Raw genomic sequence first — 27,431 nt, forward strand, 5'->3', positions numbered from 1 at the left:
TGTAGCTGAATGAAAGCAAATCCTTGCAGGTTTGCAAATCTTGTGGAAAGCTTTTCCATGTACCATATCCTGATGGGTCACACTTTATAAAATGTTTATAAGTTATAACTAATAGGGTTATAAATGGTCAATGTATCGTTTGCTAATGTTTTAGAGATCAGTTACAAATCTGTTATAAGCCATAAATAAAAAAAGGGCTTGAACAGCCAGTTAGTGATGTGTCTCTTTTCTAATTAATGATGAGTGCAAATATTCTTTTTCTTTTCTCTCACATCTGAAGGTAATCGAAGTAGTGTCTTATAAGCTCATGTGCGCTGGGCATCTTTAGGTGTATGAAACTTGAATGAAAATATATATATTATAAAAAATATATAAATATTCATATAAATGTTTGCATCATTTATCAGTTAAAACATGTGGGTTTCTCACTTTCTTATAAGCTACCAAGTTGGTAGTTAATGTTCCTTGAGTGTACATGTTCCTGAAGTGTAAATAAAGGGGTTTTTAACCATATTCTCTGCAGGCTTTTCCAGATGGCCAGTGATCCATTACAAGGTCATACTCATGGACTGAAGAACTAAAAACGTGTTCTGAAATGTGTTCTAAAGTGTTCTGCTGGAGGATTAAAATCTTGCCATCTATCTGTCTATCTGTCTATCTATCTATCTACCTACCTATCTATCTATCAATCTCTTAAACCTCTCTCATACCTATTTTAACAAGTACCCAGTCAAATAAAGTTCATGATTGCCATCTAGTGAAAAATGGCCACCATTACACCACACTGCTAATGCATTTCTCACAGCTGGACATCTCTCAGTATTGCTTTATTGACACAAAATGAGGGAAAAAAACAGAAGAAGAAGACCACAGAGAAGCTTTTCAGTGATGTACAAAGTTTTATTATTGAAGAGGAAGAAGGTGCAGTTACATGATGGTGCTGAACTAAGAGCTACTATAACATGTAAAACTTACAGGCCCTTTCTTTGGGCTGTGGAAAAAATGTCAGCAGGTTTTCTTCTTTTCTGAAAAATATGGACAGTGTGTCTTTACTAAATGATATTTCCCCTGTTATCATCTCCATATTTTAGTGTTAATGTTAAAATATTGATGTTTATTTGCTATGTGTGTATATCTCAGGTTAGTTTTAACAAGAACTGTTCATGCTTCAGATGTCCCTATGAATACCATGCTTTTAGCATTATCAATGCTATACAACACCTGAAATAGTGCTTGCACTACTTTTCTGAAATGTTAAGAATGAAACTGTTGATTTGTTTACTTATAAAACAATTGAGTTTGGTGTGAAAAATAAGGCCATGTTGATGTTTGTAAAGCATGGTTCTTGATTGCCTTGCTTGCTTTTTATTGCATTTCCTCACTTTGTGCAGAACTGACATGGCTGCAGAGAATTTAAATGATTGGCCTATGCAGTGCATCATGTTTGAGAAACAAGTGTCCCATATAATTTACTAAGACCAAATTCAGCACTGCATGTTGTGTTGATAGCAATATAAAATGTATGAGCCATTATTGTTTCCATACATACAGAATGTGGTAACAAACATCTGATTTTGTATATCATGTGTACATAATGTAAGGACAGAAAAGAAGAGCCATTGAAATTAGCAAGCTCAGGCTAAATTTGCATGATAGGAATTCAAGCAACGCTCCTTAAAAATTAACACGTGTAGCTTGAAACCAGTCATGCGTGCACATTTTCATGTTTTATTCACTGCTCTGTTTGTCTGCACAGAAGAAAAACACTCAGTGTTTGTACTGACTTTTGCCACTGTTGTTTGGTTTTGTAGCCTGCTTAGCACAAGTCCTTAAATCAACCATTTAACATGCCATGCAGGAGGTTCACAGGTTTACTGATGGGAAAGTATCTGCAATACTTTGAGGGGAATTTTAATGTAGTATTCAGTAAACACCAGGCTGAATTAATGATGCCGAAAAGCGAGCATTTCTTTTTTTTTTAACTCTGCAAGAATCTAATTGATTATCATAGCTAAGATTTTGGCATCATAACACCTCAAGTCATTCAAAGGTATAGAAGTTATCAAGACACTACGCTAACCACATAAGACTTTAACAATCTTGCATTACTAACTGCCACTGTTTTCAAAGTTAAAGTGGTCAGTGTTTAACAGAAGTGCTGAAATGCACTCACTACTCATAAAAGAAAGCAAAGTGACGTTCTTGTTTTGTTTGATACAAATCAAGGTCAAGTGCAATGCAAAATCAAGTGCCAAACATCACACTTTCAGACATGTGTCGTTCATCATCAGCAAATGCAACAAAAAATGTTCCCAACTAAGTTACAGAAGTGTCTCTAAACAGCTATTTTTCGATTCAGTCGAGTTCTTGATGAATACAACGCAACTGTAACTGTGTTAAGCTTTGCTTGAAAAGTGTAACATCACAAACGTAAAAGGTGATAAAGGACAACCCCATAGCTGATCATAACCATTCACTTCACCTAAAACAGCCTACAATTGCATCATCAGTAACAACAGTCAGGCTAAACAGCCTCATGACAGGTTCTCTTGTTGGCAACTGAAGCACCGATCTCTCTCACCATGAATCTCTCTGCCAGGCAGAGCAGTCCCTCCTAACCTACTTCAGTCCTGGCCATCCCCTCTCTCCACAGGAGACCTCTCCAGTGAAGGACAGAGGTGATGGAGCGTAGAGGTCAGAGTCTGTGTCTGATTCGCCCTCTGCTATGAAGGGCCTGACTCTGGCACAGAGTGAAGGTCCAGCTCCAGCTTCAGTCCCTACTCCAGCCCCTCCTCCTCCTGAGCCTGTAAAGAAAGAAGGCCCAAAGAAGTCCTCCTTGGCCTGGGAGATGCTGAAGCCGCTGAAAGAGCGCTCCAGCTCTTCGTGGTCAACAGATGGGATGGAGAGAGATGTGTCGCTCTCCACAGCAGTGGCATCCTGCTGACACCTCTGCCTCCTGTGGCGCCTCCTGCTCTGGGAGCCGCTCTCTCTGCTGTTGCCACCGAGGCCGGAGGAGGAACGGTCGTGGACCGGAGCAGGTGGAGGCGGAAGTCGGAACAGGGTGGGCGAGTGCTCGCCGCTGCCACCGACCGGTGACGGGGTGTTGGCCACGCTGCTGTTCCAGGCAGGCTGGCTGAGGGGGTGTTGCAGTTGGTGCTGCCAAGAGGTAGAGGGGCGGCTGTTGCTGGAGGGAGTACCCACCGATCTCGCCACAGACCGACCCAGCAAAGGGTCTTTCTTTTCCAAAGACCCGTCAGAGCACGGGACATCTGCAGCTGAGCATGTCTTCACCTCCTTTTCCTCCTTCACCTCCTCTTTTCCCTCCTTCACCTCCTTGCTTTCCTCTGGGCTGTGGTAAGGCGGGGCTGGATACGGCTCTTTGGAGTTGAAAAAGGCCTCCGTTTCAGAACGAGGGATGCCCATACGCTGCAAATACACATTGACCAGGAAATCGAGTTTCCTGTCCATACACACCACCTGCAGGGAAAAAGAAAATCACACAATGAAGAAATGGCGTTCCTTTACCAGAATAACAGAAATCACATGAAAACAAAAGATCTGATCTCAGTGGAAAGCAACTTGTACAACTTTTACAGACCTGGGTGACATTCCTACCTGTTTTTCTACTTTGACCAGTCGTCCCATCATGCTCTGATCCTCTGCAGCCTCTCCTTCAGCTTTAGGACCTTTACCAACTATCTGGTCAACTCTAGCATGTGAGAAAGGTAATATCTGAGATTAAAAAAACATGCTGCTCTGCCACAAACATTTAACAATGTTCATGATGCCAAAATGTGAATTACTTTTACATGGAAAATAAGTAAAGAAAGCAGTTATGCTGCTAATACTCATCAAGCTACAAAAAAAAGTGACTTCATGTGGATGGTGTGGATTCATGCATTATGAGACTAGGCAGACTTTAACAAAACAAAGTTTGAATAGAGGGGTCATTTTGTTGAGTGTCAAAATGCATCACTTGGCATGCTTTTGTTGTGCTTCATGCTTCATTTCCATTGCATCCTACCGGGGGAGCTCTCCCTACGTCTCTCCAGTATGAGAGCAAGCATCTAGCACTGTCAAACCCCTGTTGAGTGAGGCCATATGACATGGCTCATTAATATTCAGTGAGAAAGCAACGGGATGTCTCACTTTTTTTCCTTTCTGTTTTTCTTTTTTCTTGGCCTTTTCTTGATAGCAGCTGATATGTGACATAAGAGCTAAAACAGGGACATAACATCCTGAAAATGTAGCACAAAAAACATTTTCTTGATTTCATATGAAATCCTTAACACTGCTTTCATGTCTCACATTCCCTCCAGTTCAATGAGACAGGTCACTTGGCTTTAACTCAAAAGGGGTCCCGTCAATGAAAATAATAAGGTAGCATGTAACTGCTTCATTGTTTGGTCTATGGTATAAGGAGCATAATGCTGGTAAAATGGTCATTCTAGAGGAGCAGTCTATTAACCTAACCTAGGACCTTCTGTGGACTTCTTATGGCGAGGTGTTGATGGGGGAGGGGGCCCCACAATCATATCTATCCTGGCAAGGCACACAGAGACGATATGAGTGCAATGCAAAATGAAGCAACGTGGGAGTCACATCAGCTATGGACAACAAGTGTCAATATATTCCACACACCCAAGACATACAGTGAGTCTGACTTGCTTCGTGGATGAAATGCGTTTCACTGTTGGAATATATTTATCCTACATGTTAGACCTTCAGGGGATCAAGATGGGAGGAACTTATTTGTGGGAGGGAAAACTGATATTGAAAACAATGTGAATTACACATCAATGCTAGATATAAAATGAATCTGCAACGCATTCAGAGCTGAAGGAGTGAATCATATTTTGATAGATAAAGTTTAGTGACATAAAGCTGAGATCTGAATACAACACATGTAGCTGGACAAATGAAACAGGCAAATCAGTGACTTGTGGGTCAAAAACATGTGTGTATCCAGTGACACCACAAACATCACACATCTCTGATACTGTGCTGAATTTTAACTAATTATTGCAGCAAAAAAAAAAAAAAAAACTTTTGAAATGCCTCCATGTATCCTCCATATCCATCCTGACATTCACTCACAGTGAAAGCAACAGCCACACAGAGGTTATTCACTCTGAAACTACCTTAAAAAAAACTAATGTGGCTCAGATTCAACATAGCTCAAATATACTGTGTAGTGAATGTGCACTTGCCTGGACTGCAGGTTCTTAATGCGAGACAACATGTCCAGGTGACCTGCAGAGTACTGCTCGATCACATCCATGACGTCGTAAGGCCGCAGGCTCTCTTTGAACCTCCGCTTTGACACCAGAAACTTCATGATGCTGAGGGAGGACACATTATTTTCACATACAACGCACAGCAGGGTTTTCTTGTCCAAACCTGTGTTTTTCCTACTGTGACAAAGTGTCAAAGTGTCTTCTGAGAAAAAAAAGCCTATTGCAACAAATGCTACAAAAAAATAATACCGCTTGTAAATATGTTTAGTCAGATTATCTAAACCAACCTGTTTGGAGATAACCTGGGGGTTCATTTTTGTTTTTTAGAGATCTCAACATGTTCCCAGATCTCAGTAATAAAATAAACAATGTACAATGTCATTAATACAAATTGGAATAAGAAAAATCAAACCCAAATGTAAAATAATTATCCTATTCTATTAAAACTATCAAAGCTAGTGAAGCCTGCAACATAAATGACCACAGAGTAAAGAAAAAGTCATAAAACAAACCATAATTACCCCCATTAGAGACATAAACATTGGACAACCATAAAAACTGTGCAGTAAAGCAAACCCTTACCAGATTGCCCTTATTGTAACCTTCAATCCTGGAGGTAATTCTTGAGTGAGAAACTCACAGTGGCAGCTCTTATCGTCACCAATTTCCTCTCCTGGGAGGCTCGCCTCTACGGAGCAAAGACAAGGACACTCTTAAAGAATAATTCATCGGCCTCCACGCGACCAGCGTCAACAACAGAAGCAAAGCGGAGCTGTTGCTTTGAGCTTTGAAGGTGCAAAATTCAATTACCAAGTTGGTTTTAAGCCAGTTAGCCGGTTTGTGAGCGTAGTGAGCGAGCTTTGTGGAACAACGGAAAAAAAAAAATAGACTTGGTGCAGAATTGAAGGATAGTGCTGATGGGACAAAGCTTTACTGAAACCTTGAAATGAGAAGTACTCTCTTCCCACCACCAATTATAGTGTAGATTAGCATCATAACTAGCATGTTTAGTTTAGCCAGAAGGCTGATCTATGGATTTTGAAGCATAGTGCATACAGGCAAAGGTGTCAAGGCCTAATCACTGCTGATCAGATATTAGATGAGAATCTGGTAGGGAAAGTGAGGTCTCTTCATGCAACATAAAGCAGGGATTTGGGGCATTTGTTTTGCTCTGGGTCAATTTTGGATTAAATTGGCACCACTTGACTTGAACCCAGGGTTAACGTCTACAGTACCTCTGTATAATCATTTGCATGGCGCACTAACAATCCTAATGAATACTTAAGTCCTTACATGCTTGTTCTTGGCTGTATATTCATGCTTTAGAGCCATCAGTCATCACGGAGCGGGTGGGGGGTGGGGTTGGGGGTTGGGGGAGGGGGGGCCCATATAAGAACAAAATCCATATAAAAAGGGTTCATGTCAAGTGAACAAATCTCAGCAGATTTCAGCATGCAGGTTTCTCAGACTGGTGAAGCTGACTTGTCTTTTGATTATTTCCCCACAGAAGCCAACCAACAAAATATCCCAATGTCTTACTTATTAAACCTTCAATTGCTGCAAAAAGAGAGAGAGGAGAGACATGGAAAAAGATTTGTTATGGATTCTAGCTGGATGACAATGGCAGACAAATCAATTCCAAACATGGGAACTTGTGGAATCCACTGAATGGTTTCTAGTTCATGTTTGAAAAGGCTGGTCTCTCTTCTCTTACATTTACACTAGCAGCTGCGTATACTATCAAGCCAGATTCATTATATATATACGATAAACTATACATCTAAACATTATAGAGTATAGTACAGTCTAAATTGAAGTCATGATGACTTGTCTAACCTGGAGAACTCTTCAGTCCAAAGTCTTCGTCCTGCATTTCAATCAGCACTTTAACATGCCATGAAGCGGAAGAAGAAAAACAGCTAATGAGAATTGGTTTAAATTGTTTAACAAAAAGGCAACGAAATGGTGAAGAAGAGAAATATATCTGTTGATAGTGATACAGCGGCCTGGATGACATGGATGCAGTTGGGCTGTCGACCAATAAATGATAGCTCTTCACCAACATCCAGACCAACAGCCCTCTGGCTCCTCAGCTAATGCTGAACTGTTGGCTTCAGGATGTTTACAAAAGTCTCCCTTTCTTCCTAATTAGTTTGAATAAATGCAGGACAAACTGTATAGCAACTTCACCTGCATGACAGTGACTGCACAGTCTACACAGTTACTGCATCTTAAAGAAGCTTGATTGCTATTAATTAAATGCCATCAACACCCTTCTTCTAAAAATACACATGAGTGTTGAGATGGCAAGAAGCTAGTGCATATTTTTCCACATCAGCTATGTTCAACTGTGGAAAGATCCACTGTCCACAATTTGAATTTTAAATAAGCAACTGTGCTGTATACAGTCTCATTAATAGCAGCAGTTGCAAGAAAACTAACAATAAAACAGCAGTTAAATTTTATATCTGCTCATCATTTCCGAAAATCTGATTTCTAATTGAATTTACCAACATCTGAACTACTGGCTTACAAGTACAGTCTAAATACATTTTGAGGAACATGCTTATTTGCGTTCTTCCTGAGAGTTAGTCAGCTAGCCTGAATCTGTCCAGGGTAAAAACACAATCTTAAAGGCAGTTGTTTACCCCTGCTCCAAACCTCTAGACATCTTAAACACTACTTAAACAGAAGTCTGAGTTTCTCTGCAGAGTTTATTGTTTCATGATTGATGGTTTAAATACTGTTACAATGGACAACTGGCTATTTGCTATCCTCAGAAGGTAAAAAAAACTATTGGTAGTGGTGCTGTCCTTCAAAAGTGCATATTTGTCTAACCCTGGTCTGTACCCTGACGCTCATTGTTAACCTTTTCAGATGTTACTCTGTACTGTGTGTACTCACCCTCTGAGTTTTGGCGTGAAGTGCTGCCCCGGACTCTGAAGGCGTGCTTCGGCCCTCGGCTCTTCTCAGAGAAGTTCCAGCTCTTGGTGACCTTGCTGGGGCTTGCCTCAGCCCCCTCCTCGGCACCCGGAGACTGGGCCTTCCCCTTGGCCATGGGAGCCTTGGAAGGACTGGGAAACACCTTGTCCTTCAGGCTGGCCTTCCGACTACAGAGAACAAGTAATGAGAAAGTAAATTTATCTAATTTATCTAAGTTGTTTGGGTTTTTTTGTTTGTAAATTAAAATAAAGAACTATCTGTCACTAAACGTCTTTATCCTACTACTGTTTGTTGTTTTGAGAGTAATCTTGGGAATTTGTAGAATTCAGCAGTGATGTGATAATAAATCTTACCTCAGCAGAAACGCAAAATGGGCAATGTCCTACAGCAGAAGGAGCCATGTCCACATACGAACATAGTAGAGCATTCAGTGGGTCAGGCAAGCAGCAGGAAGCTACAAGCAAGCATGCATGGGAAGCAAAGTGACACTGCACGTCTCGAAAGGAAGAACTGTGGTCTCATTCTATGCAAAAAGTGAACACAAATCATGCAAAATAATTCAACATCGTACTGTATGCTCTGCCCAATACACGGGAATCGGTCAAAGGAAACACATTGTTAGGTATTCAGCAATATGTACCGGCTGGCTGCTGAACAGAAGTTTATAAGGGCTGATTAGGCAAAAAAAAAGGCAGCAAGCAAATCAACTGCATAAAGACATTACTAAACAGAAACCATAAATCAACTGTGACAGGGCGGTAAACAAAGAAATCTGCCTTTTCTCTGAGTGAAAGGTAAAAGGTGTGGGCAGATCAGCTCTTGTGTTTATTTTAAGCATATGTAGACATCACTGAGAGAGCTATACTAATCTATAAAAAGTAAACTAGTCAGATTTTATCCTCCACTGAGTGACATCTCAAAATGTTCTTGTTCTGAGATTCCTCTACCTTACTTCTGTTTAAAGAGGAAGAGGAACAGAGGTGGGAATGGAAGGAGACACACAGACTTGCAGTGCAGTTGTTAGTATCTGTGCAGCAACTATACCTAATAGTTCTCGGACAGCACCCGCAAAGTCTGTCTTTGTGTGCATTTTCATTACTGGAGTGGTGGGCAGTAGAGGAGACACAAAAAGGTAAAATAGCAGTGGATACAGTCACAAAAACAGCAGAGTGTGCCATAGTGTGATGCCAGTAACACTTTATTCTAACTATATTTTGTAGTTTTTCCATTCAAAATCTGGTTGTCAATCATATCATAGATAAAGACATATCCATGGTTGAATGTCTTTGTCTTTTATGTGTAGAATGAATTTAAATGCTTCTGAATATCTTTCAAATGATGTTTTAGTGCTGATTTTTCATCTCATAGTTTAACACAAAATGGCTTACAAAGGACTAAGTCATGATAAAGTGTTACCACATTGTCAATAATTACACTTGTTTCTTTTGTCAAAAACAGTGTGATCAAAATCAAGCAAGGCTCTTAAAGTGATCAAAATCAGTTTTTCCTGAGGTGATGCTGAAAGCTAGAGTATCAAAGAACAGCTTATAGGTGAATATTTAATAAAGCCACCAGTTGGGAGTGAGGCCAAAGTGAGCTGATCTTTGAGCACCATGTGAGCAAATGCAGCATGACCGTTCTTGAAGGAGGCACTTAACACACAGCCACGTCCATGTCTGGCACACATCAGGACTTACAGTAACCCCCCAACACACAGACACACACTCGCACGCAAATAGATTAGACACACACTCCCCCAAGAAGAGTGACTTAGCAGCAGCTAAGAGCAGAATTGAAGAGAAGCCAAAGGGAGGTGAAGAGAAATAAAAAAGCAATCAGACCACAGACCTGGGAGAGGTTTCTGTCTGAGACTCCTTCCTGTGAGGAGAGAAGACATATACTGTTACATAGTGCAAATCAGTCATGTATTATACTGTATGTTATTATCAACACTGCTCCGTGTTTTTAGGTTTGAGCTGGATTACCATTGAGGATCACTTTCCAAGCAAGAGAGAAAACAGGGAAAAGTATTAAGTCACTTATATCACAAGATATGGATATGTATTAAAAATGGTTATCGGTTTAAACCTGCAATAACTCATTTTTTTGGCCACTTGGGGGCAGTGGAAACAAGGTGTGAACATATATTATTTTCACTTTCTAGGATGAAATGGTGACCGTTTTAGCAAACAGCATTCATTTAATATTGAGTTTAATCTAATGAACATAAGTTCAATATAATAATAATAATAATAATAATAATACATCAAATTTATATAGCGCTTTTCCGGGTGCTCAAAGACGCTGGACAACAAGCAAATAACAACAAGCAGTAGACAACAAATGAAAACGTTAACAGAAATGAGAAGTGGTGGAGAGATGACGTGGTTCAGGGGAATGCCAGAAGAAACAGGTGGGTTTTGAGCTGGGATTTGAAGGTCGGTAGTGAGCCTGAGTTTCTGATTTGCTGAGGGAGAGAGTTCCAGAGGGTTGGGGCGGCAGCGGCGAAGGCTTAATCTAATGAACATAAGTTCAATATTCACTCTCTTTAAACTCTATTTTTGGTCTCCTCAGACTCTTGAAAAATACCTGGCTCTTTGGCAGCTAAATGCTCTACTAATGTTCACAGCTGAGAGCCAGCTCTGTTTGATGCTTTGGTGCTGAACAGGCAGTATACATTCATGAGAACCTTTATGCTGAAAACAGCCATCTGCTGCATTCAGTGCTGTGAGAGCTGTGAGAGTGAACCCAAACGGTAAAGTTGAGTGCTGGAAAACCAAAACAATGGAAGATGCTGTAAAGCTCTGTAGACCTGAGGGGAACTGGAGAATCAGGTGATAACTCTCTGTGGGCTTGTCACTTAGAACAACCACTTTATCATTATACATTAGATAAAATCAAAATCATAATTAAAATCAGAGCTGCTTTAAAGCTGCATAATCAGCGTCTTGTCGTTGGTGCTTTGATTGGTTGCCTGCTGCCTGTTGAGTGACAGCTCTCTCTGACCTTCATCACATTACCCAGATTTATTGAGCCTTGTTAATCTATTAATATTGATTAGTGGAGCTTTAATTTCAATGACAATGGCAAACTGTCTTCCTTTTTCAAATCTATCTTCTTTTATTTCACAATTATTGCTTCACTCTTAGATCACTGTTACCATCACCCTTATCCCCATTATCAGCATCCTGATATCATTATCATCATGAGGTCATGCTTGTTGATCATCAGCTGTGTCACTGACTGCCATGTTTATACCTGAATGACTTGCCCTTCAGATTCCTCAGCAGGTCCAGCTGATTCAGGGGTGGAATAATTCTGAGAAAAGACAAAAAGCATTTTGTCATTCTGTCAAGACCTTTTCACCAAACCCAGTGTTAAAAGGTTAAAGCTTGCCGTGGGGCCCTTTAAAGCTAATTCCATTTAGTTTGGCAGTTATCTGTTCTGCTGGTCATCAACTTTTCACCTCAAATTACGACTGGAATTAAACCGAACATGAAGTCATTTCCAAATAGAACAGACGAACAGCAATTTTCTACTTCTAGACACATAAAAGGCAGAAATCTGCATTGTCAAAGTGAAGTACGATAGCTTATTTGCTGATTCATACAGCTGAACAGCAAAATAAGTGGTTAATTTTACAAAGTAGCCACTGGCAGTGTTTGTCTTTTGAACAGCATTTCACTGCCAAGACTCCTGTAAAATTACCCTTATTAAAGCAGAAAGTGAAAAGCCACACCAGTGTGTGATTCTTCACAACAGACAGTAGTATCTGATACAACAAAGGAGTTTGGAACACAGTAACCTGAGGATATTCTGTAGGTTCAGTTGTCCACTGGGATTCCCAGTTTTAAGAAACATGGCAAAATGTGATATGGAGAACACGGTTGTATTTATTGGAAATGCTGAATAATGTTCAGCATTGCTTAGGCAGTTTTACCACTTACCTGTACATTGGAATTGCTACAGTCTGCTCATAAAAATCCCAAGTGCACAGCAGATCTGTGCGGGAAAGGTTGGTAGCATAAAACCTCCAAGCAGCCTGGATGGAGAGATGGAGAAATCTTTTTAGCTTTTTGAAAGGACAGAGATTAGAAATAGTGATGTTATCATACAGTTTTTCCTAAACATATACCTGGATGAGTCCTGCTGCAGGGTTGCGTCTCTTCTCAAAATGTTTTTGCCTGTGTTGCTCTTGGACCTTCAGGGCAAAGCCAGAACCCAGGATGCCCTACACAGAGTCAGAATAAGTAAGCAACAGGAAGTATAGAAAGCCCATGAAATTATCAGCGACTTTTATTGACCTCTACTGGCCCAAAGTTGCAATTGCAACAACAGCAAACAACATTGTAGAGGCCAGTGAACCGATTCAAGAAAACATCCCATGAAGTGGTAATATCACAGATTTTCACATGTCTGTAAAGCCTCCAGCTAATAGAAATGCTGATTTTCCTCCTCATCCGTCACAAGTCAATGTGGCAAAAAAAAGTGGCTGTTTCCTTTCAACTGAGTGCTGACACAGATTTTTTGATGTGTGATAGACTGAACAGGTCTTAGCTGCTAACTCAAAGCTTGCTGCTGAGTCTGACAGCTTCAGATCTCAGGTGAAATGCTGACAAATTAGTCAGTGACTGGAGTCACAACACCATGAGACGAGAGCTTTATGAATGTAAATGGAAAAAAAGCTGAGTTTTTTGTAGATTCAGAGGAAGCTTTTAGCTTATTGCTGCAATCTGAATACCACAGAGGACAGATGTAATGTCACAGAATGGCTCTTTTAGAGTGCTGTCTTTTCTGAGTGACCAGAGTAGAATCATAAAAGCCTGAAAATTTAAGTGGCTGATGTACCAAACTGTATAGATGCTTTTCCAATATATACATATTTGTCACAGCAGATTTTTCACAGAAGGAAAAGCACAGATGTAACTAACAACATTAACAGTAGTGTTTTACATGTAGGCCCCAGGATGCTGGTTGACTGAAACAATTACATGTAACTGAGCCATGACTGCTGATATTATTAGTTCTAACTGCTTTTTCTGCTATGACAACTCAAACAGTTTGCTGTGAAAAATGACTAATATTGCTCCGCATCTTTACTGGGCACTCGTGCTGTGCAGCATGTTTCTGTCTACCTGCACTTTGTTTCAAGAAGCTTTCAACTCAACCAATCAATCCTCCTGTCTCCAATCAGTGGCACCTGATTATCCTAAAAAAAGACCGTCCCTTCACCTCCTCACTCCCTCTCAGCCAGCAGACTCTGAGCAGGAGCAGTGTCTCCCTACAACACTGTTTGTTTTCTTTTAATGTACTTAATACACTTAAAATTTAGTTTATCCAACTTTCTCCTCCTTCATGTTTCGTCTCCCTGAGCCATGTTTTGTCTCCATGGCAACATGTTACATGCAGTGACTTACTTTTTGATTCTTCACTGTTTTAATTATTGTGATTATGATTATTGTTGTTTCTTGTTGCACAGAAGCTGTAAATGCAGCATTGACATCTTATTATCTTAACTCTGATATGGTGAATGTGTTAACCAACAGTTACATAAGTATATATGTAGATACAGGGCAACATTAGCATCCATTTGGAGTTGTGCAACTGTCTGCCTTACAAAGGTAAATCTAATGTTACATCTTCTTTTAGCTCTGTTTTGGTTTCCAGAAAATAGTTGTCTCTTTTGTTACTAAAGGCTCCACTATGTTCTCCAGCTAGAAGCTAATCTTTGCCAGTTGGCGCTGGGCTGATGGAAACAGGGTGGATGAGAGCTGCGAGATTGAACTGAGGCTGCAAAATCAAAACAATAAGCTCAAAGATGCCAAAACGCTTCACAATAGGAACTGTGGAGTGAAGAGTCCCTGTTTGTTTGTCTCTTTGAGCAACACTTATAACACATAGATCAATTTGATCTGTTGTTAACATAGGAATATTGATTAGTTCAGCTCTAAAGAAATTATTTGCTACAGATAATATAAATTAGCATGAATGTGCCACTCTCAAGCACAGACCAATGACAATGATATAATCCAAACCAGTTGTATTCAATTAATCAGAGCTTTTACATCTGCTCATCCAAACATTCAGTCTGATGGGTCTTTCATGACAAAAGTGATATGTTACGTGTTCTGATTGTTTGGAATTACAAAAGGAAAACTGAGCAATTATCATGAGAAGTGGTAAACAGAACAGACAAAGAGCAACATCTATAGAAATCCATCACAGAAATGGACACTCTGTGTCTTAGAGAGGTGCAGAGCAGGGACACCGCATCAGTGGGCACTTAACACCATGATGGACAGAAACTAAACTAATACAAATGAGGCTCTTGACAAAGCACTTTAAGCGTACTCTTTTACTAATGATACTGGGTTCAAAGTACTCCCGATCTGCCCTCATACTTACAGCGGGAAGTGCAAAGAAGGCAACCCCGATCATGCTGAATGTGGCTGCCAGCAAGCGTCCATACCAGGTCTTGGGAACCTTATCACCATAACCAATGGTGGTGAGAGTGATCTAGTGAAAAGATAAATCAAAGTCACTACTTGGTGGTGCAGGATATAGAGATTTTGTAATAGAAGATTGGGGGAGTAGTCTTTAGTCTTACCAGTCCCCACCAAAGAGCATCAGCATACGTCTCAAACTCATCATTTAACTCCTTTTCCACAGAGTAGACCAGGAATGAAGCCAGGATGAGGCACAGGAAGCCTATGTACCATGCTGTGATGAGCTCCTACAGAGATAACCAATACAGTAAGCACCAGGGAATCGAAAGTAATAAAGTGTCATCTGCAGTGCCTCTCAGAGTGGCGATATAACCCCTGTGAATTGGTAAAAACTGTAATTCTGTAATCATATTGGCTATGGCTCTGTGATTCACACGCCCTCTGTGGCAAACCAAGTGTTTCATAAACGTCTTTATTTCCCTCAGCTCCACACACACACACACACACACACACACACACACACACACACACACACACACACACACACACACACACACACACACACACACACACACACACACACACACACACACACACACACACACACACACACACACACACACACACACACACACACACACACACACACACACCCATCCCCTCTCACCCATCACACACAGTTGCAAATTTTCCACATCTTATTAGTGCAAGCAAATAATTCTATTTCAAAGCTCATTAAAATAAAAACAGAAAAACATGTGTCCTCACCGTGACAGAATTACTTGGAAGAGGCACAGTTGGAAATAGGATGTCACAGTGGAAAATAAAGGGCTGCAGCAGTCTTGAGCTCAGCAAACCACATTTGAAGTTTTTTTAAATTTCAGTTTTAAGTCTTAAATATAAGCTACTTGAGCCACTGAATGGAATTCAGTTTCACTCCTGACCTGCATTACAATTGAATGCAACTGACGCAGACTTAGATTTCAATTTGTGCAGTGGACTAAAACCTGTTACACTATATTTGTACCTGATCTAACAATTCAGTTCTTCATGTGGGCAAAGACAAAATGTATTTAGTAACATCTGGGTGATCTGAGAGAAAGAGAAAGCTGCTAAAGAAGGTGACAGATGAAGGTGGTGACAGGACATATGGCAAGCTTGAAGAAGAAGCCTCGAAGAAACAAAACGGCAGCAACCATTATTTTTTCATATTATTACACTTACAATCATACAGACACTTTGCTAAGTCACTAAAATGTATTAAATTGGTATTCGAATATAGCCAAGGAAAATCATATCCACTGTGAACTTCTTGAAATCCTATGTAGACCCTGGGTTTTGTGTCTCGGGCAATATTCAGGTGGCCCTAGCTTGTTTACAGAGGCTGTCGGGGCTTTACACAGCCTGAGGGGAAAAAACTACTCAGAATGGAAAAGAGTGCTTTTCTTGGTAAAACATGTCGTACAAAAGTACGGAAAGGTTTATTCACTTAACAGTAACACTATCTTTCTCAGACCTTAACCAATTGCTTTACTTGTCTGACCACAAACATACCATAAGCCCTCTATAGTTAAGAAATAATGAAAAAAAAAACATCGGTTCTGAATAATCAAACACATTCCCATTGAATGTGATCCAGTGAATGTCTTTGCCTCGTAAAAGAGGTTTCCAATCAGATATCTGGTTCAAACTGTCCAATATCAATCTGAATTCAGTGGACATCAGCTATGGTTTTAGATACCACATATGATTAGCCAATAATACTCAGCCTTTAATCTTTGAAAACTGAGAATTTCAATTTTCAAAAAGTCAATTCCTAAATAACCTCTACAGAAAAAGAAGGAATGAAATGATGGTAGGATCACCTTGCTGTGGGCATAAACTACAGATCCGAGCAGCTTCCAGGTGCCTCCACGGCGGTCCATACGCAGCATGCGCAGGATCTGCAGGAATCTCAAACTCCTGATGGCCGAGGTGGCAAAAACATTGCCCTGAGATCCAGCTGCTAGTACAGATACTGAGGCAATCAGCACCATAATGTCTGGAGAGAAAGAAGCAACACACAGTCACAGTCAACTACTACGCACACTGGGAAGCAGTGGAAGCCTGAGATAGTATATCTTTGATCAAATCAGACTAAATTAACAACAGTGTACCGTGAACAATGAGGATCATTTTTCTTCTAATCTGTAGGCTATCCCAAGTACTTTGTGTTAGAAGTGTTACATTTTCAAAGAGGTTCTACACTTACACATTAAATTTCACCTTGTCTTTAGCATAACCTTGAGATATATATATATATAAAAAAGCTGAAAATCCCATGAAATCCTGACAAAGATGGTTATCCTATCCTCACTCAAACCCTCCAGCATTTGGAAATGAAAGGAATGGAAAAACACATTAATGTTACTGTGTTATGTTCTCCTGACAGAGCAAGGTGAGAGAAATGACAGCCGGCAAAACACGAGCCGACCCTGTTTTCTCACCTATGACACAGAAAGGCTTTCTGGCAAATTTCAGCCTCCCTCTCCATCCTCTGTATCGACAGCAGCAGCCAGCAGCCCATATCCTTACGATGTACTCCACCCCAAACACCACGATGGTCACAATTTCCTGTGGAATGAAGCAAAATGGTGGAGTTAACCCTGCAACATGAATGTATGTGTAACAGAGTGTTACAGCAAATAAAATGACACCTACCAGGATGTACAAGGCACTCTCTGAGCTCTTTTTGAACTCTCTGATGGTGGCAAAGACTGAGAGTATGAGACAGGAGAAGACCAAGAGGAATCTGGAAGAGATATGACAGGGTGCAAAAGAAGTTATTGTTTTTTTCCTTTTTAACATGTGTCACTCGATAAATCCTGTTTTAGACAGGAAGTATAGTATAGCCAGTGAAACAGCCAGTTTGATTTATAACCCCAGACTACAGAAGCACTGTGAATATAGCATCTGTGATTTCAGTGAAAAGTTTCTCTTAGGGCACATTTACTGCTCACTGCTATGCTTACCATTTAAACCCTAACATCCAAAGTTTGGGTTTTGGTATCAGGTGGCAAACACCTTCAGTGGTATTGGTCAAGACACTTGTCAGTGCAGCAAATACAAACAACCCAAGACCTGCAAACATGTCTTAATATTAGAACAGCAATATCTAGAAGAAAAGCCACTGTCATACTATAATGTGAAAAACTGTAACTGATCAGTTGAACAATGTAACAGAATCATCTGATCTGGATAAACCACAGACCTATGTCAACTGTTACCATTGGGACAGTTTCTTCCGTGTGAGTGGGTACAGTTGGGGACTGAATGAGGAATGACAGCTGCAAACCAAGGGAGGTGCCTTAATGGGCGGAAAGAAGCCAAACTGCATCAGCAGCAGCAGCTGTATTAGAATGAGTGAAGTATAACATAGATAAAGAATGTTTAAAATAAGAACTGAAGTCAGATGAGTTACAATTAGGTATTTTCCATGAATGCATTAAATTAATCTAACTCAGTCATATTAGAGTTTCACTTAAGAAACCTCAAGCAAACATGGTCGCACAAATGTGTACTGGAAATCCAATAACCTGTCAGTGTGGAATATGGACTGACATCAGCTGACGTTGTCTTCAACCTGCCTCTGCATGCCAAAAGTCATTAGAGAGACTTGGTGTGTTCACAGGCTATGTCAGTCTGACCCAGACTTCTCGACCTCCTCCTTCCAGTACCAAGCCACATTGTCTGCCTTCCGTGGAAGTCATCAGTGGTGTTTATTACATTAGCTTTTTTTCGACATTCAAAATCAATCCAGCAGCCAGACCTCCAGGGGAGACCATCAGACGAATGCTTTATTGGATGGAAGATAGGATTCGTAGAGGAAGCGGCACAACAGGGCCAGACCTAAGGGACTTTCTTTAGAAAAGATCTTCTGGAAAGAATCCAGAGCAGATCTAATGGAGAGTACCTGGTGAAACCCGATACTGGGACAACAAAGGGTTTTAAAAGAAACATGTGCAATCATCATTAATCTTAGTACACTGTGAAATAACATCAAGTATCTCCTGGCCACAAGATCAGGTTTCATACTTTAAAGCGCACGCTACATCACGTACAGACCCAATATACACTCCAAGATACAGGCCAAAAAAGCAAAACAATAAGCTAAAAGCTAGAAGAGGCAAAAATGGATTGACCCTGGATTGACTGAATCTTTTACACTGTAAGTGCATTCAAACTCTTCAGCTACAACATAATGCTAAGGCTCACACTTCAGACTTGAAACAAAACATAAACCTGGCTTGAAATGTTCATATGTTAATGTGTTTTTGTTCTAATGATTTGTTCAGCAGCTCAGAAGCAAAACTCAAAAGCTTAACTCTGAAAATACAAATAGAACAAGATAAAAACGAATGTGTCCACCTCTGAACCTTCACTTAGAGTAAGCTTTTACCGCCAAGTCCTGACTCGCTGCATTAATTCAGAGTTAATTTTCACCATTCAGTATTTAAGTATCAAACAATAACCACCCAAATGGGGAAAAAGCCAATGAAACAAAAATACAAAATGCAATCACTCTAGAGAGGAAACAGGATTGCACAAGGAGAAAAAAAAACAAACAAGTAACAAATAAATACAGAACCTGACTAGGGATACCATGACAAGAGGCAAGATGAGAGACAAGGTGAAAGACGTGAGACAAGGTGAGAGACAAGACACAAGATGAACTGACAAGAACAGAGGGAGACGCAGACAATATATACACTCAAGGTAATGGGAAACAGGTGACACCAATTAGGGCGGGGCAGACAATCACAAAGGCGGGAAACAAGACAAAGACAGGAAGTAGAACAAGACAAGATACACAAGGGCTATGGTTTCAAAAATAAAACAGGAACTATAAACTAAACTTAAACTAAACAAGACTGAAAAGGTCCCAATGTCCACAAAAGTGTTCAGAAAAACAGCCCCATTAGGGGCTCGTCATGACACCATTATGCTTAATCCAGCCTTTATCACTCCTCATCAATCCTCCATGGATTCCTTAAGTATTTTTTTAGAGATGATAATGATAATAAAAATAATACGAAGAAAACAGTAGTTTATCTTATTCACTAGAATGTATTTCAACTTCTTACTGCTTCTCACCTGATTTCCCGTTTTCTGCTGCTGCAGTTTCAGTTTAGTCATGTCAAACTCTTGGCGGTGGCTGCTGGCTGTCAGCCAATCAGAATGAAGCGACAGAGATCAATGGCGTGTAGCAGTGGTGAAAAAAAAAAGTCAGTGGACAAGATGATTCTTTATGATAGTCTTTATTAGTCTTCATCAGAGGCATAAAAACATGCCAACAAAAACCAAAGCGAGCTCTTAGCACACACGGCTGTAGCTGCACCAGTTCTGTGGATTTCACTTTGGTCATTCGCACTTACATCTACCACATATGTGTGTTTTTGGCATCTCATACATCAGTAATGACTACAGCAGCTTGCTTGGTAAAAATGAGCTCCTCATGCACTGAGAAAGCTTTTATTACATTCTCTGGCACATTGGAAGTACAGTCAGTGTGGATTTGATTGATTTAAAGTAACAACACTGGATCATTCTCAGTCAGATTTTGCTTTCTTGTATTCTAGGCCACTAAAAGTTTCAGTCTTTTTGTTTGACAGGTGCCTGATATGCCAGGAATGGCAAAAACCCGAATTCCTTCCTTCCTCCTCTTAGCACCCATTTGATGCCCTAATAATCACATCTATCACCTCATCCTGCAAGAGAGAATGTGCAAATGACGTGTGCACAGTTTGTCACTGAACAGATTTAGGGAAAAGAGGGATGCTTTAGGGAAAAGAAATTGTGTCCATTTAGGTACCTGTTTTTCCCAAGTAGAGAACAACATGGGTATGCTTTCTGAGACGTCTAGTGGTCCTGTCTCATCCCCTGCAGAGTAGCCGTGAGGCGTATTAAGGTCAGTCAGTCAAAGAGTCAGAAACTTCATGTCTTGTCATTTACAGCACTTTGACTTGTCACATTGACTTGTCATTTCACCATCTGAAGACCGACATTTTCTCTGTGTGTGTACTGGAAACCCATCTACAAATGGGATTTCTTGGTCAGACTTCACAACTTGGTGTTACTCACACTGATACCTCAAGGAAATTGTTCCTGGAGTCCTGTTGTAAGGACAACCGGGAAGGTTGTCAAGGAACCAGCAGAGACTCCAGAACATCAATTCACCCTGCCAGGACACAGTCCAGTACATAAACCCCAGCAAAACCACAAAATTGTCCTTTTTACACTTTGGTTCTTGTGCAAATTAAAGAAGCAGATATGAGGTTTTAATTAGTGAGCTGAAGAGGATTTTTGTTAACTTTGGACAGAACCCAGTGAGCTTTTTCAACCTGCTTACAGTCTTAATGCTAAGCTAAGCTAACATCTGGCTATAACCTAAGGACAGATGTTTCCAAAATTTTGAACTATTCCTTTAACAATATGATTAATATGACCTATAGCGAGTTTGTGAAGCCTACAAATCTACAAAATACGCCACAAGACTGCACACATTCAGTTTATGTTAATCACATATTTTGCAATGTGATGGGACCTTTTCGCCATTTTAGAAAAGAGGTAAGCCAGACATCAGCTCCATGTCGCACCAAAAAGATTACAGAGAAGAAGATCTTTCATTCTTTAAATACATATAAACACTGAGAGGAAATGTTGGGGATGAAGAAGCTGGCTGGCTGAGAGTCTAATTAGACATCAGTTTATGTAACTTTCCTGACTCGACCTTGCCAAGCTCATCAGTACCTACTAATAAGAACACTTGCTGATAAAGGAGGGGGGAAAGAACCTGCCTCCTGAAGCAGTAAAACAATTACATTCTACAGCTACTCATTTATTCTTCCTTTCACCACGACCAGAGTGAAGCCTCCAATGATTCACTAATACCTCTCCACCATACTGTCTGTGGACACACATCGCAGCTTATGGGTATAAGAAGGTCTGGATGGGAAACCTGATAAATTATACACGAAGTCAGGACAGTACAAAGAGGGCAATAAACATGTAAAGCTCTCAAAAAATGAATGAACGTTATCTTCACGTGTTTGGGCACAAGATCAAGCCTAGACATAATTTACAGTGTCTGACAATGTGAGTGTTAGTGTGAAGCCTAGTTAGTCTGAAGTGCCTGTTCTCTGCTAAAGAAATAGTTTGACTCATATTTGCTTCCTTACAGAAAGTGAGATGACAAGAGAGATACCACTCACATATCTGTCAGCCGAATATGACCAGCAGATAAGAGTATGTCCCCAAAATGTTGATGTATTTCTTTAATTACATGCACAATATTTCAGATTTACATCTTAAATCAAACTAACAAAATCGACTAATACTGTTAAATTTCCAGTAGGGTACTGGTCTATTATTATATTACTGTTAATAAACAGTTTCTATTCTATGAGCTTGACAGTAGTCTCTGATTCCATGTCAGTTAGATAGACAGATGTTTCAGCTATTGATAAAGTCACATTCTGATTACACGTGCATCATACACACACACACACACACACACACACACACACACATTAACACACACATGACCGTAGAGCTCTATTTTTACACCATGTCATCTGGGTTGTCATCTCTGTCCCCAATAAAAAAAAGAACTTGCTCCTGATAAACGCACACACATACGTCCACCTGTTGCCAGTGCGGTCCAGATGGCATCGGTAGGAATGTGACTATTGATCAGTCAAGTTGAGGGGGCTGTTGTTGGAAGCAGAAAGGCCTGCATTTCCTCCTGAGCTGCAGATAAAGAAACATTGATTTGCCCCGCTCAGCACGACACCGCCTGTACCCAGACATACTCGTCACGCTAAATTTAGACTGCGATGAACTCGGGGAGAGCAAATAAGGAAGAAAAGATTTTCACTAAGCAAATAGTGCCTGTGACGACATTGCGGGCAGTTCGGTGAAAACAATGAGCTGAAGACAATACTGAGTGTGAGCTGCAGCGTTGGATAATAATACTAACCCTAAATTCATTGGGAACTGACTATACTGGATCACAGCTTTTAGCAACAGAGTTTACAGCTTCATTGATTCCATATTAAAAGCACATTAAAAGGTTACATAAGCCACAGAAACAATCAAAATCTGACAGAGAAAATTCAACAAACTGACCTCGTACTTTCAGTTTCATAGGAATATTTATCGCACTTGACAACCATATGCTAACTGGTCATAACCGAACCAAGTAAGGCTGCAGAGGCAAAACACCTGAGCGTGCTGAATTAACTGAGGGTGCTTTTTCTGAGGTGGAGCTCTTGCTTCAACAACACAAGGGTCGACATTAATAAATATTAAAATATCAGTGGGACACAATCCATTCCGAGCCATAACCCACCTATAGGACTCTGCATCCAGACTTCCACCCCCTCCTCTCCTAAACCAGACCACTCAATCACATCTCAGCGGCTTGGCAGCTAACACCCATCTGCTACTGTCCTCGCCTTATTTCTTCCCCAGTTTTTCTTCAGCTGGCCAGCTCAGCAGAAGAAAGAATAACTGGACCACATCCTCAATCTGCCTCTGTGAATCACTTTAAGAAGGTTTAACAGAAGATTACATTTTATTTTTTCACTGTTTGAGCACCCTCTTAACTCTGAGTTTGTCCTCCTCTTTTTGCCATCTTTCCCTGTGTGTTCAGGCCTGTGTACATTGCTGTGTTCCACTTTGGTGCGGGACTGAAGACATTTTGTCGTCTAACATCTGCGGAGGCCTTTCAAGTTTCTCCCACAGCTGGTGTTTCCTGTATGAGGCTCCTGTTGAAGCCAGATCGGCAGACATATCAGAACTACGGCTACTGTACCAATGCATGAACACACCATTGTATTGGACAGATCAGATCAGGATGCTAAGCTGTAGATCGAGATGAGTATCGGACAAAAAGAACTGTCAAATTGTTCCTCCTAACAAAAGTTGTGCCAGCAAATGGCATAGACAGACCGCAGATGTTCTTCTGACAGCAGGCTGTTGAAAGAAGCCTTTGCTGTAAAAGGATTTTCACACTTTTACCTTTCACTCATAAGAACTCAGAATGTTGAAACCCAGTTGCAGTGTGCTGCATTTTACAGGAGGCTAAGGATTTAGGTCCTCGACTGGAAATTGGACAAACTGGACAAATTTAAGAAAAATGAGGATCACTGTGTCTCTCCCCTTTAACTGATCTTGGAACAGAGACAGCACTGAAGGAGAAGGGTGGCCTTGAGCTCAGGCAGCTTGACAAAGAGGGAGAAAAAGAGTAGGTGAGAGAGACATAGAGGCAGCAAGACAGAGAGTACTCTGGATATAGGTACTCATGTTCCACACATCGATCATTGATGCATGCATTACAAACGAGACCATGGAACAAAACACCTGCCGAACATTTCCACAGGAAACCCATCAGAAAGAAATAGATGTTGTCTAAGCACGAGCGTGTTTTGCAAAGCTCCTCAGTTCAAGGCAGCGGAGTCATTTTGTTTGCCAAATGCTGTCTCCTGGAGCAGAGATAAAAAGAAGAATGAAGGAGGACGGGGATGATTTGACCGTAGTCAGCACATGATAGTTTTATAAATCAGCTGGCTGGAAGTAAAAAGAGTTGGGAGATTAAATGAAGTGTGGTGACTATGAATAATGTATAGAACAGAGAAATGTAAAAGAGGCAGAGTCGTGGTTGTTCTACGCAGATACTCTTCTGCAGATTGGATGTTATACTCTGAACTATGCAGGAATTTAATGTAACTGTGTGTGTGTCAAAGTGACTTTAATCATTATGATCATGTGTTCTGTCATCTTTCTCCAAACCAGATTTCCTTGTTGTTAAGACACAGTTGTACACTAATTTATAGCTTGCTTTCCAAAGGATTCTGATTTTAGACAGCACATGCTACTGGCCCTCTTCTAACTAGGTTGCCTGAAGTACTTTGGCTCCAAATGCTGTATTATCCTCCCAAAAACTAGATGGCTGAACTAGATTCAGCTATGATGATAGCACTACCCCTTAAGACTGACACTGGTCAATGAAGATCCCCCAAAAAGCAAAACAAATGGCAAAGAAGGGGTTTTAGCTGGCTGTTATAGTATTCAATTAATATTTCAAAAGTACCTAGAGGGGCTCTGTGACTGTGTGTGTGTGTGTGTGTGTGTGTGTGTGGTTTCACATTAAAGCACAGGCTTACTTCTGGGCATCCAGCCGTCTCAGGGGAGTCAATACGCTGTGCACAGTGAATTCCTTAATGCTGTGGCCATTTCAACTCCTCACTATCAAGCATGCAGTATCACTGAACCAGAAGGATTCAGGCATGGCTGGAGGGCAAACTACAGAACATACTTCATCCACCTTTTCTTTATAAAAGCTTATATTTGCAGGCTAATGTACTGTAACTATGGTCTTTCTCCTTAGTATGATGCACTAAACTACACGTACTAAAAGAAAGTGCTGTGCTGCTTCTGTGGCCGTGGAGAAGCTTTATCAATCACAATCAGTGACTGTGTGAAGATACCACTGGTTGTTTTATGAGAAATGAAGGATTCAAATCACAATATCTCAGCCTCTGTTGCACAAATTCAGACCCTTCTGTTTTAATCTGTGTCTTGTAAATCATCCAACTTTATGAAAGTGCATCGCTAAATTCCTGCAGTATCCCTTTAATGTGTCAGAACCAAGGAATTCACTGCTGACCATTCACCAGAGGTCACAGATCATCAACCTGCATATTTATGGCGGCGTCTCTGGAGTGTACAGATTCTCCCAGACTGTCTAGTCACTGGCTGTAGTATCCAGAACACTCCCTTTGCCTGCACACACATACAGAGTGTATGTAGTTGAGTCCACATCCCTGTGTAGGGCTGGACTGCAACGTTAATTAGTGAAAGTACTGACGCGGCGCGGAGCTGTCCACTGTCCACGGTGCTGAAACACAATGCTGCCGCAACATATGGTAACTCCGATCAATGCAAAACAATAGTGTGTAAAAACGTGGGCGCATGTCAAACACAGGCTGCGGGAACATCATCATCATGAACAGTTAAACAGACCCATCAACCCAAAATGTCAAGATGACATAAGCATGAGTCGCAATAGCCCATATCAAGAGTTAGAGCAGGAGTTATGCAGGTGATCCTGTTGTCAGGCTATAGCAGTTTGGCAGCATGACAACATTTAACCCTTTAATGCGCCATCTGAACATGATCATCAGTGTGGAACGAGACACACGAGCCGCAAAACTCCGTAACAGCTCCCCCAAAATCATGACTCAGTAGTAGCAGTGTGTGCCAAAGTAACAGGCCATAATGACAGAATCAACATACTTGGTTGAAGCCCATCACTTACACATAAGCGTGGTAGATGAACGCCCATCCCCGCGGTCTTTCCAGCGCATTATAGAGGAAATTCTGTAGTTTCCGATAGCTGGCATTTTTCTTCGACGGTCTGGGTCTCCCGGCGGAGATGCTGGACCTCGGTCTGCAGAGGATGCTGCTCCGCTTGGTGCTTTCCGAACCCGCAATGAGCAGCGCCCCATCCCTGCTGGATTCAGGAGCCCCGGGGTCCAATCCAACAAACCCGACTTTGTGCTTCTTCTCTCCGGCTTGAGTTGGGTAAACCCCGCCGTTGAGAGATTTCTGCACCATTCTAAAGTCGAGACGACTCTAAGGAGGAGTTGTCCGTGCCCTTGCCGCGGGGATGCATCACCGGCGCTGAGGGGTGTGTGCTGGTGGTGAATGCAGTCGGTGTCGGTCCCCCTAGAAAACCAATTGCAATATCCACGCGAAACTGCACAGTGTATGCTTTTACATTAGCGCCTTCCGGCCATTTGACAGACACAGCAAGGATGGAAATGCACATGAATTTCACTCCAGCTCAATCCAATCAGCAAATTAGTGGTTATCTGCAATCATTTAATGACCCATCATTTTATACTGTAAAGTTAAACTGAACACGCAAGCAGCCGTGTTCTGGTGCAATAACATCTGATGTGATTTGTTAAATTGGACCATTCTCTCAAAACAATAACAAGTTGCTGACTGGGAGGAGAGGATCGTTACTGTGTTTTGGGAAAACAAACGTGTCTTGTTTCTAAAAAAAAAAAAAAAAAAAAACATTACCCCGAGATAACCTTTAATCCTCACCACTTAAGTCTAGCCCATGAGAGAAGCAGCAGGGAAGGCTTTCATTCCATGATGCAGGTGCATGCAATATTCATATGTGCAGCTTTCCTCAGTCAGGGTAATGGACACCTAAAACTATGTCAAGCTATGTTTTTTAGGTTTGCCTAACAGTTCCTGCCAAAATGTGAAAGCATCTATCAATATCAGTAATAAATAAAAGTAACAAATCTCAGCCTACTCTGCAAACACTTTGCTTCACGTTCCAATGTGAAGACAATGAAGCGATGCAGATCAATTTGTAGCAAACTGGAAGTGAGAGATGAGGACTAAATGATGTATCGTGTTCTGAGTGTCTCTAAGTTCCCTATGATAAGCATCATGTTAGCTGGAGAGCATGATTCAATTCAATGTTATTTATACAGCGCCTTCCACAATCAAAATTGTCTCAGAGCCTGACCCCAGAGCAAGAAATTAAGGCGACAGTGGCGAGGAAAAATTCCCTTTAACAGGAAGAAACCTTGAGCAGAACCTGGTTCACATGGGGGACCCTCCTGCCGATGGCCGGGCTGGGTGAAAGGAGGTAAAGGAGGGGAATGTAGGAGAGGAGGAGAAGGACATGCAGCATATAAAACATGATACAAACAGGGTTGGAAGTGAACAATGTTAGAGG

General features: G+C 41.0%; 1 protein-coding gene across 4 annotated transcripts; it reads right to left on the bottom strand.

Moving 5' to 3' along the window:
- Positions 1–2,619: 2,619 nt before the first annotated feature.
- On the bottom strand, positions 2,620–26,284 carry LOC121193133 (potassium voltage-gated channel subfamily KQT member 2-like). 4 transcript variants are annotated; one of them, XM_041055296.1, is made up of 18 exons: positions 25,986–26,284; positions 17,327–17,417; positions 17,113–17,239; positions 16,492–16,667; positions 14,788–14,913; positions 14,586–14,696; positions 12,316–12,411; positions 12,128–12,222; positions 11,439–11,498; positions 10,029–10,058; positions 8,142–8,347; positions 7,074–7,121; positions 6,777–6,794; positions 5,820–5,925; positions 5,211–5,342; positions 4,474–4,542; positions 3,616–3,709; positions 2,620–3,477 (listed from the first exon to the last, which is right to left on the bottom strand). In XM_041055296.1, exons 1-18 carry the CDS (start codon positions 26,282–26,284, stop codon positions 2,620–2,622), a joined length of 2,742 nt encoding a protein of 913 aa, XP_040911230.1. The 4 variants fall into 4 exon arrangements, with proteins under 4 accessions (XP_040911230.1, XP_040911222.1, XP_040911240.1 ...); XM_041055288.1 differs by lacking the exon at positions 7,074–7,121 and adding an exon at positions 9,225–9,278; XM_041055306.1 differs by lacking the exon at positions 4,474–4,542 and adding an exon at positions 9,225–9,278.
- Between the last annotated feature and the right edge of the window lie 1,147 nt (positions 26,285–27,431).

This window comes from Toxotes jaculatrix, chromosome 2 (assembly GCF_017976425.1).
Source record: "Toxotes jaculatrix isolate fToxJac2 chromosome 2, fToxJac2.pri, whole genome shotgun sequence".
NCBI classification, from domain to species: Eukaryota; Metazoa; Chordata; class Actinopteri; family Toxotidae; genus Toxotes; species Toxotes jaculatrix.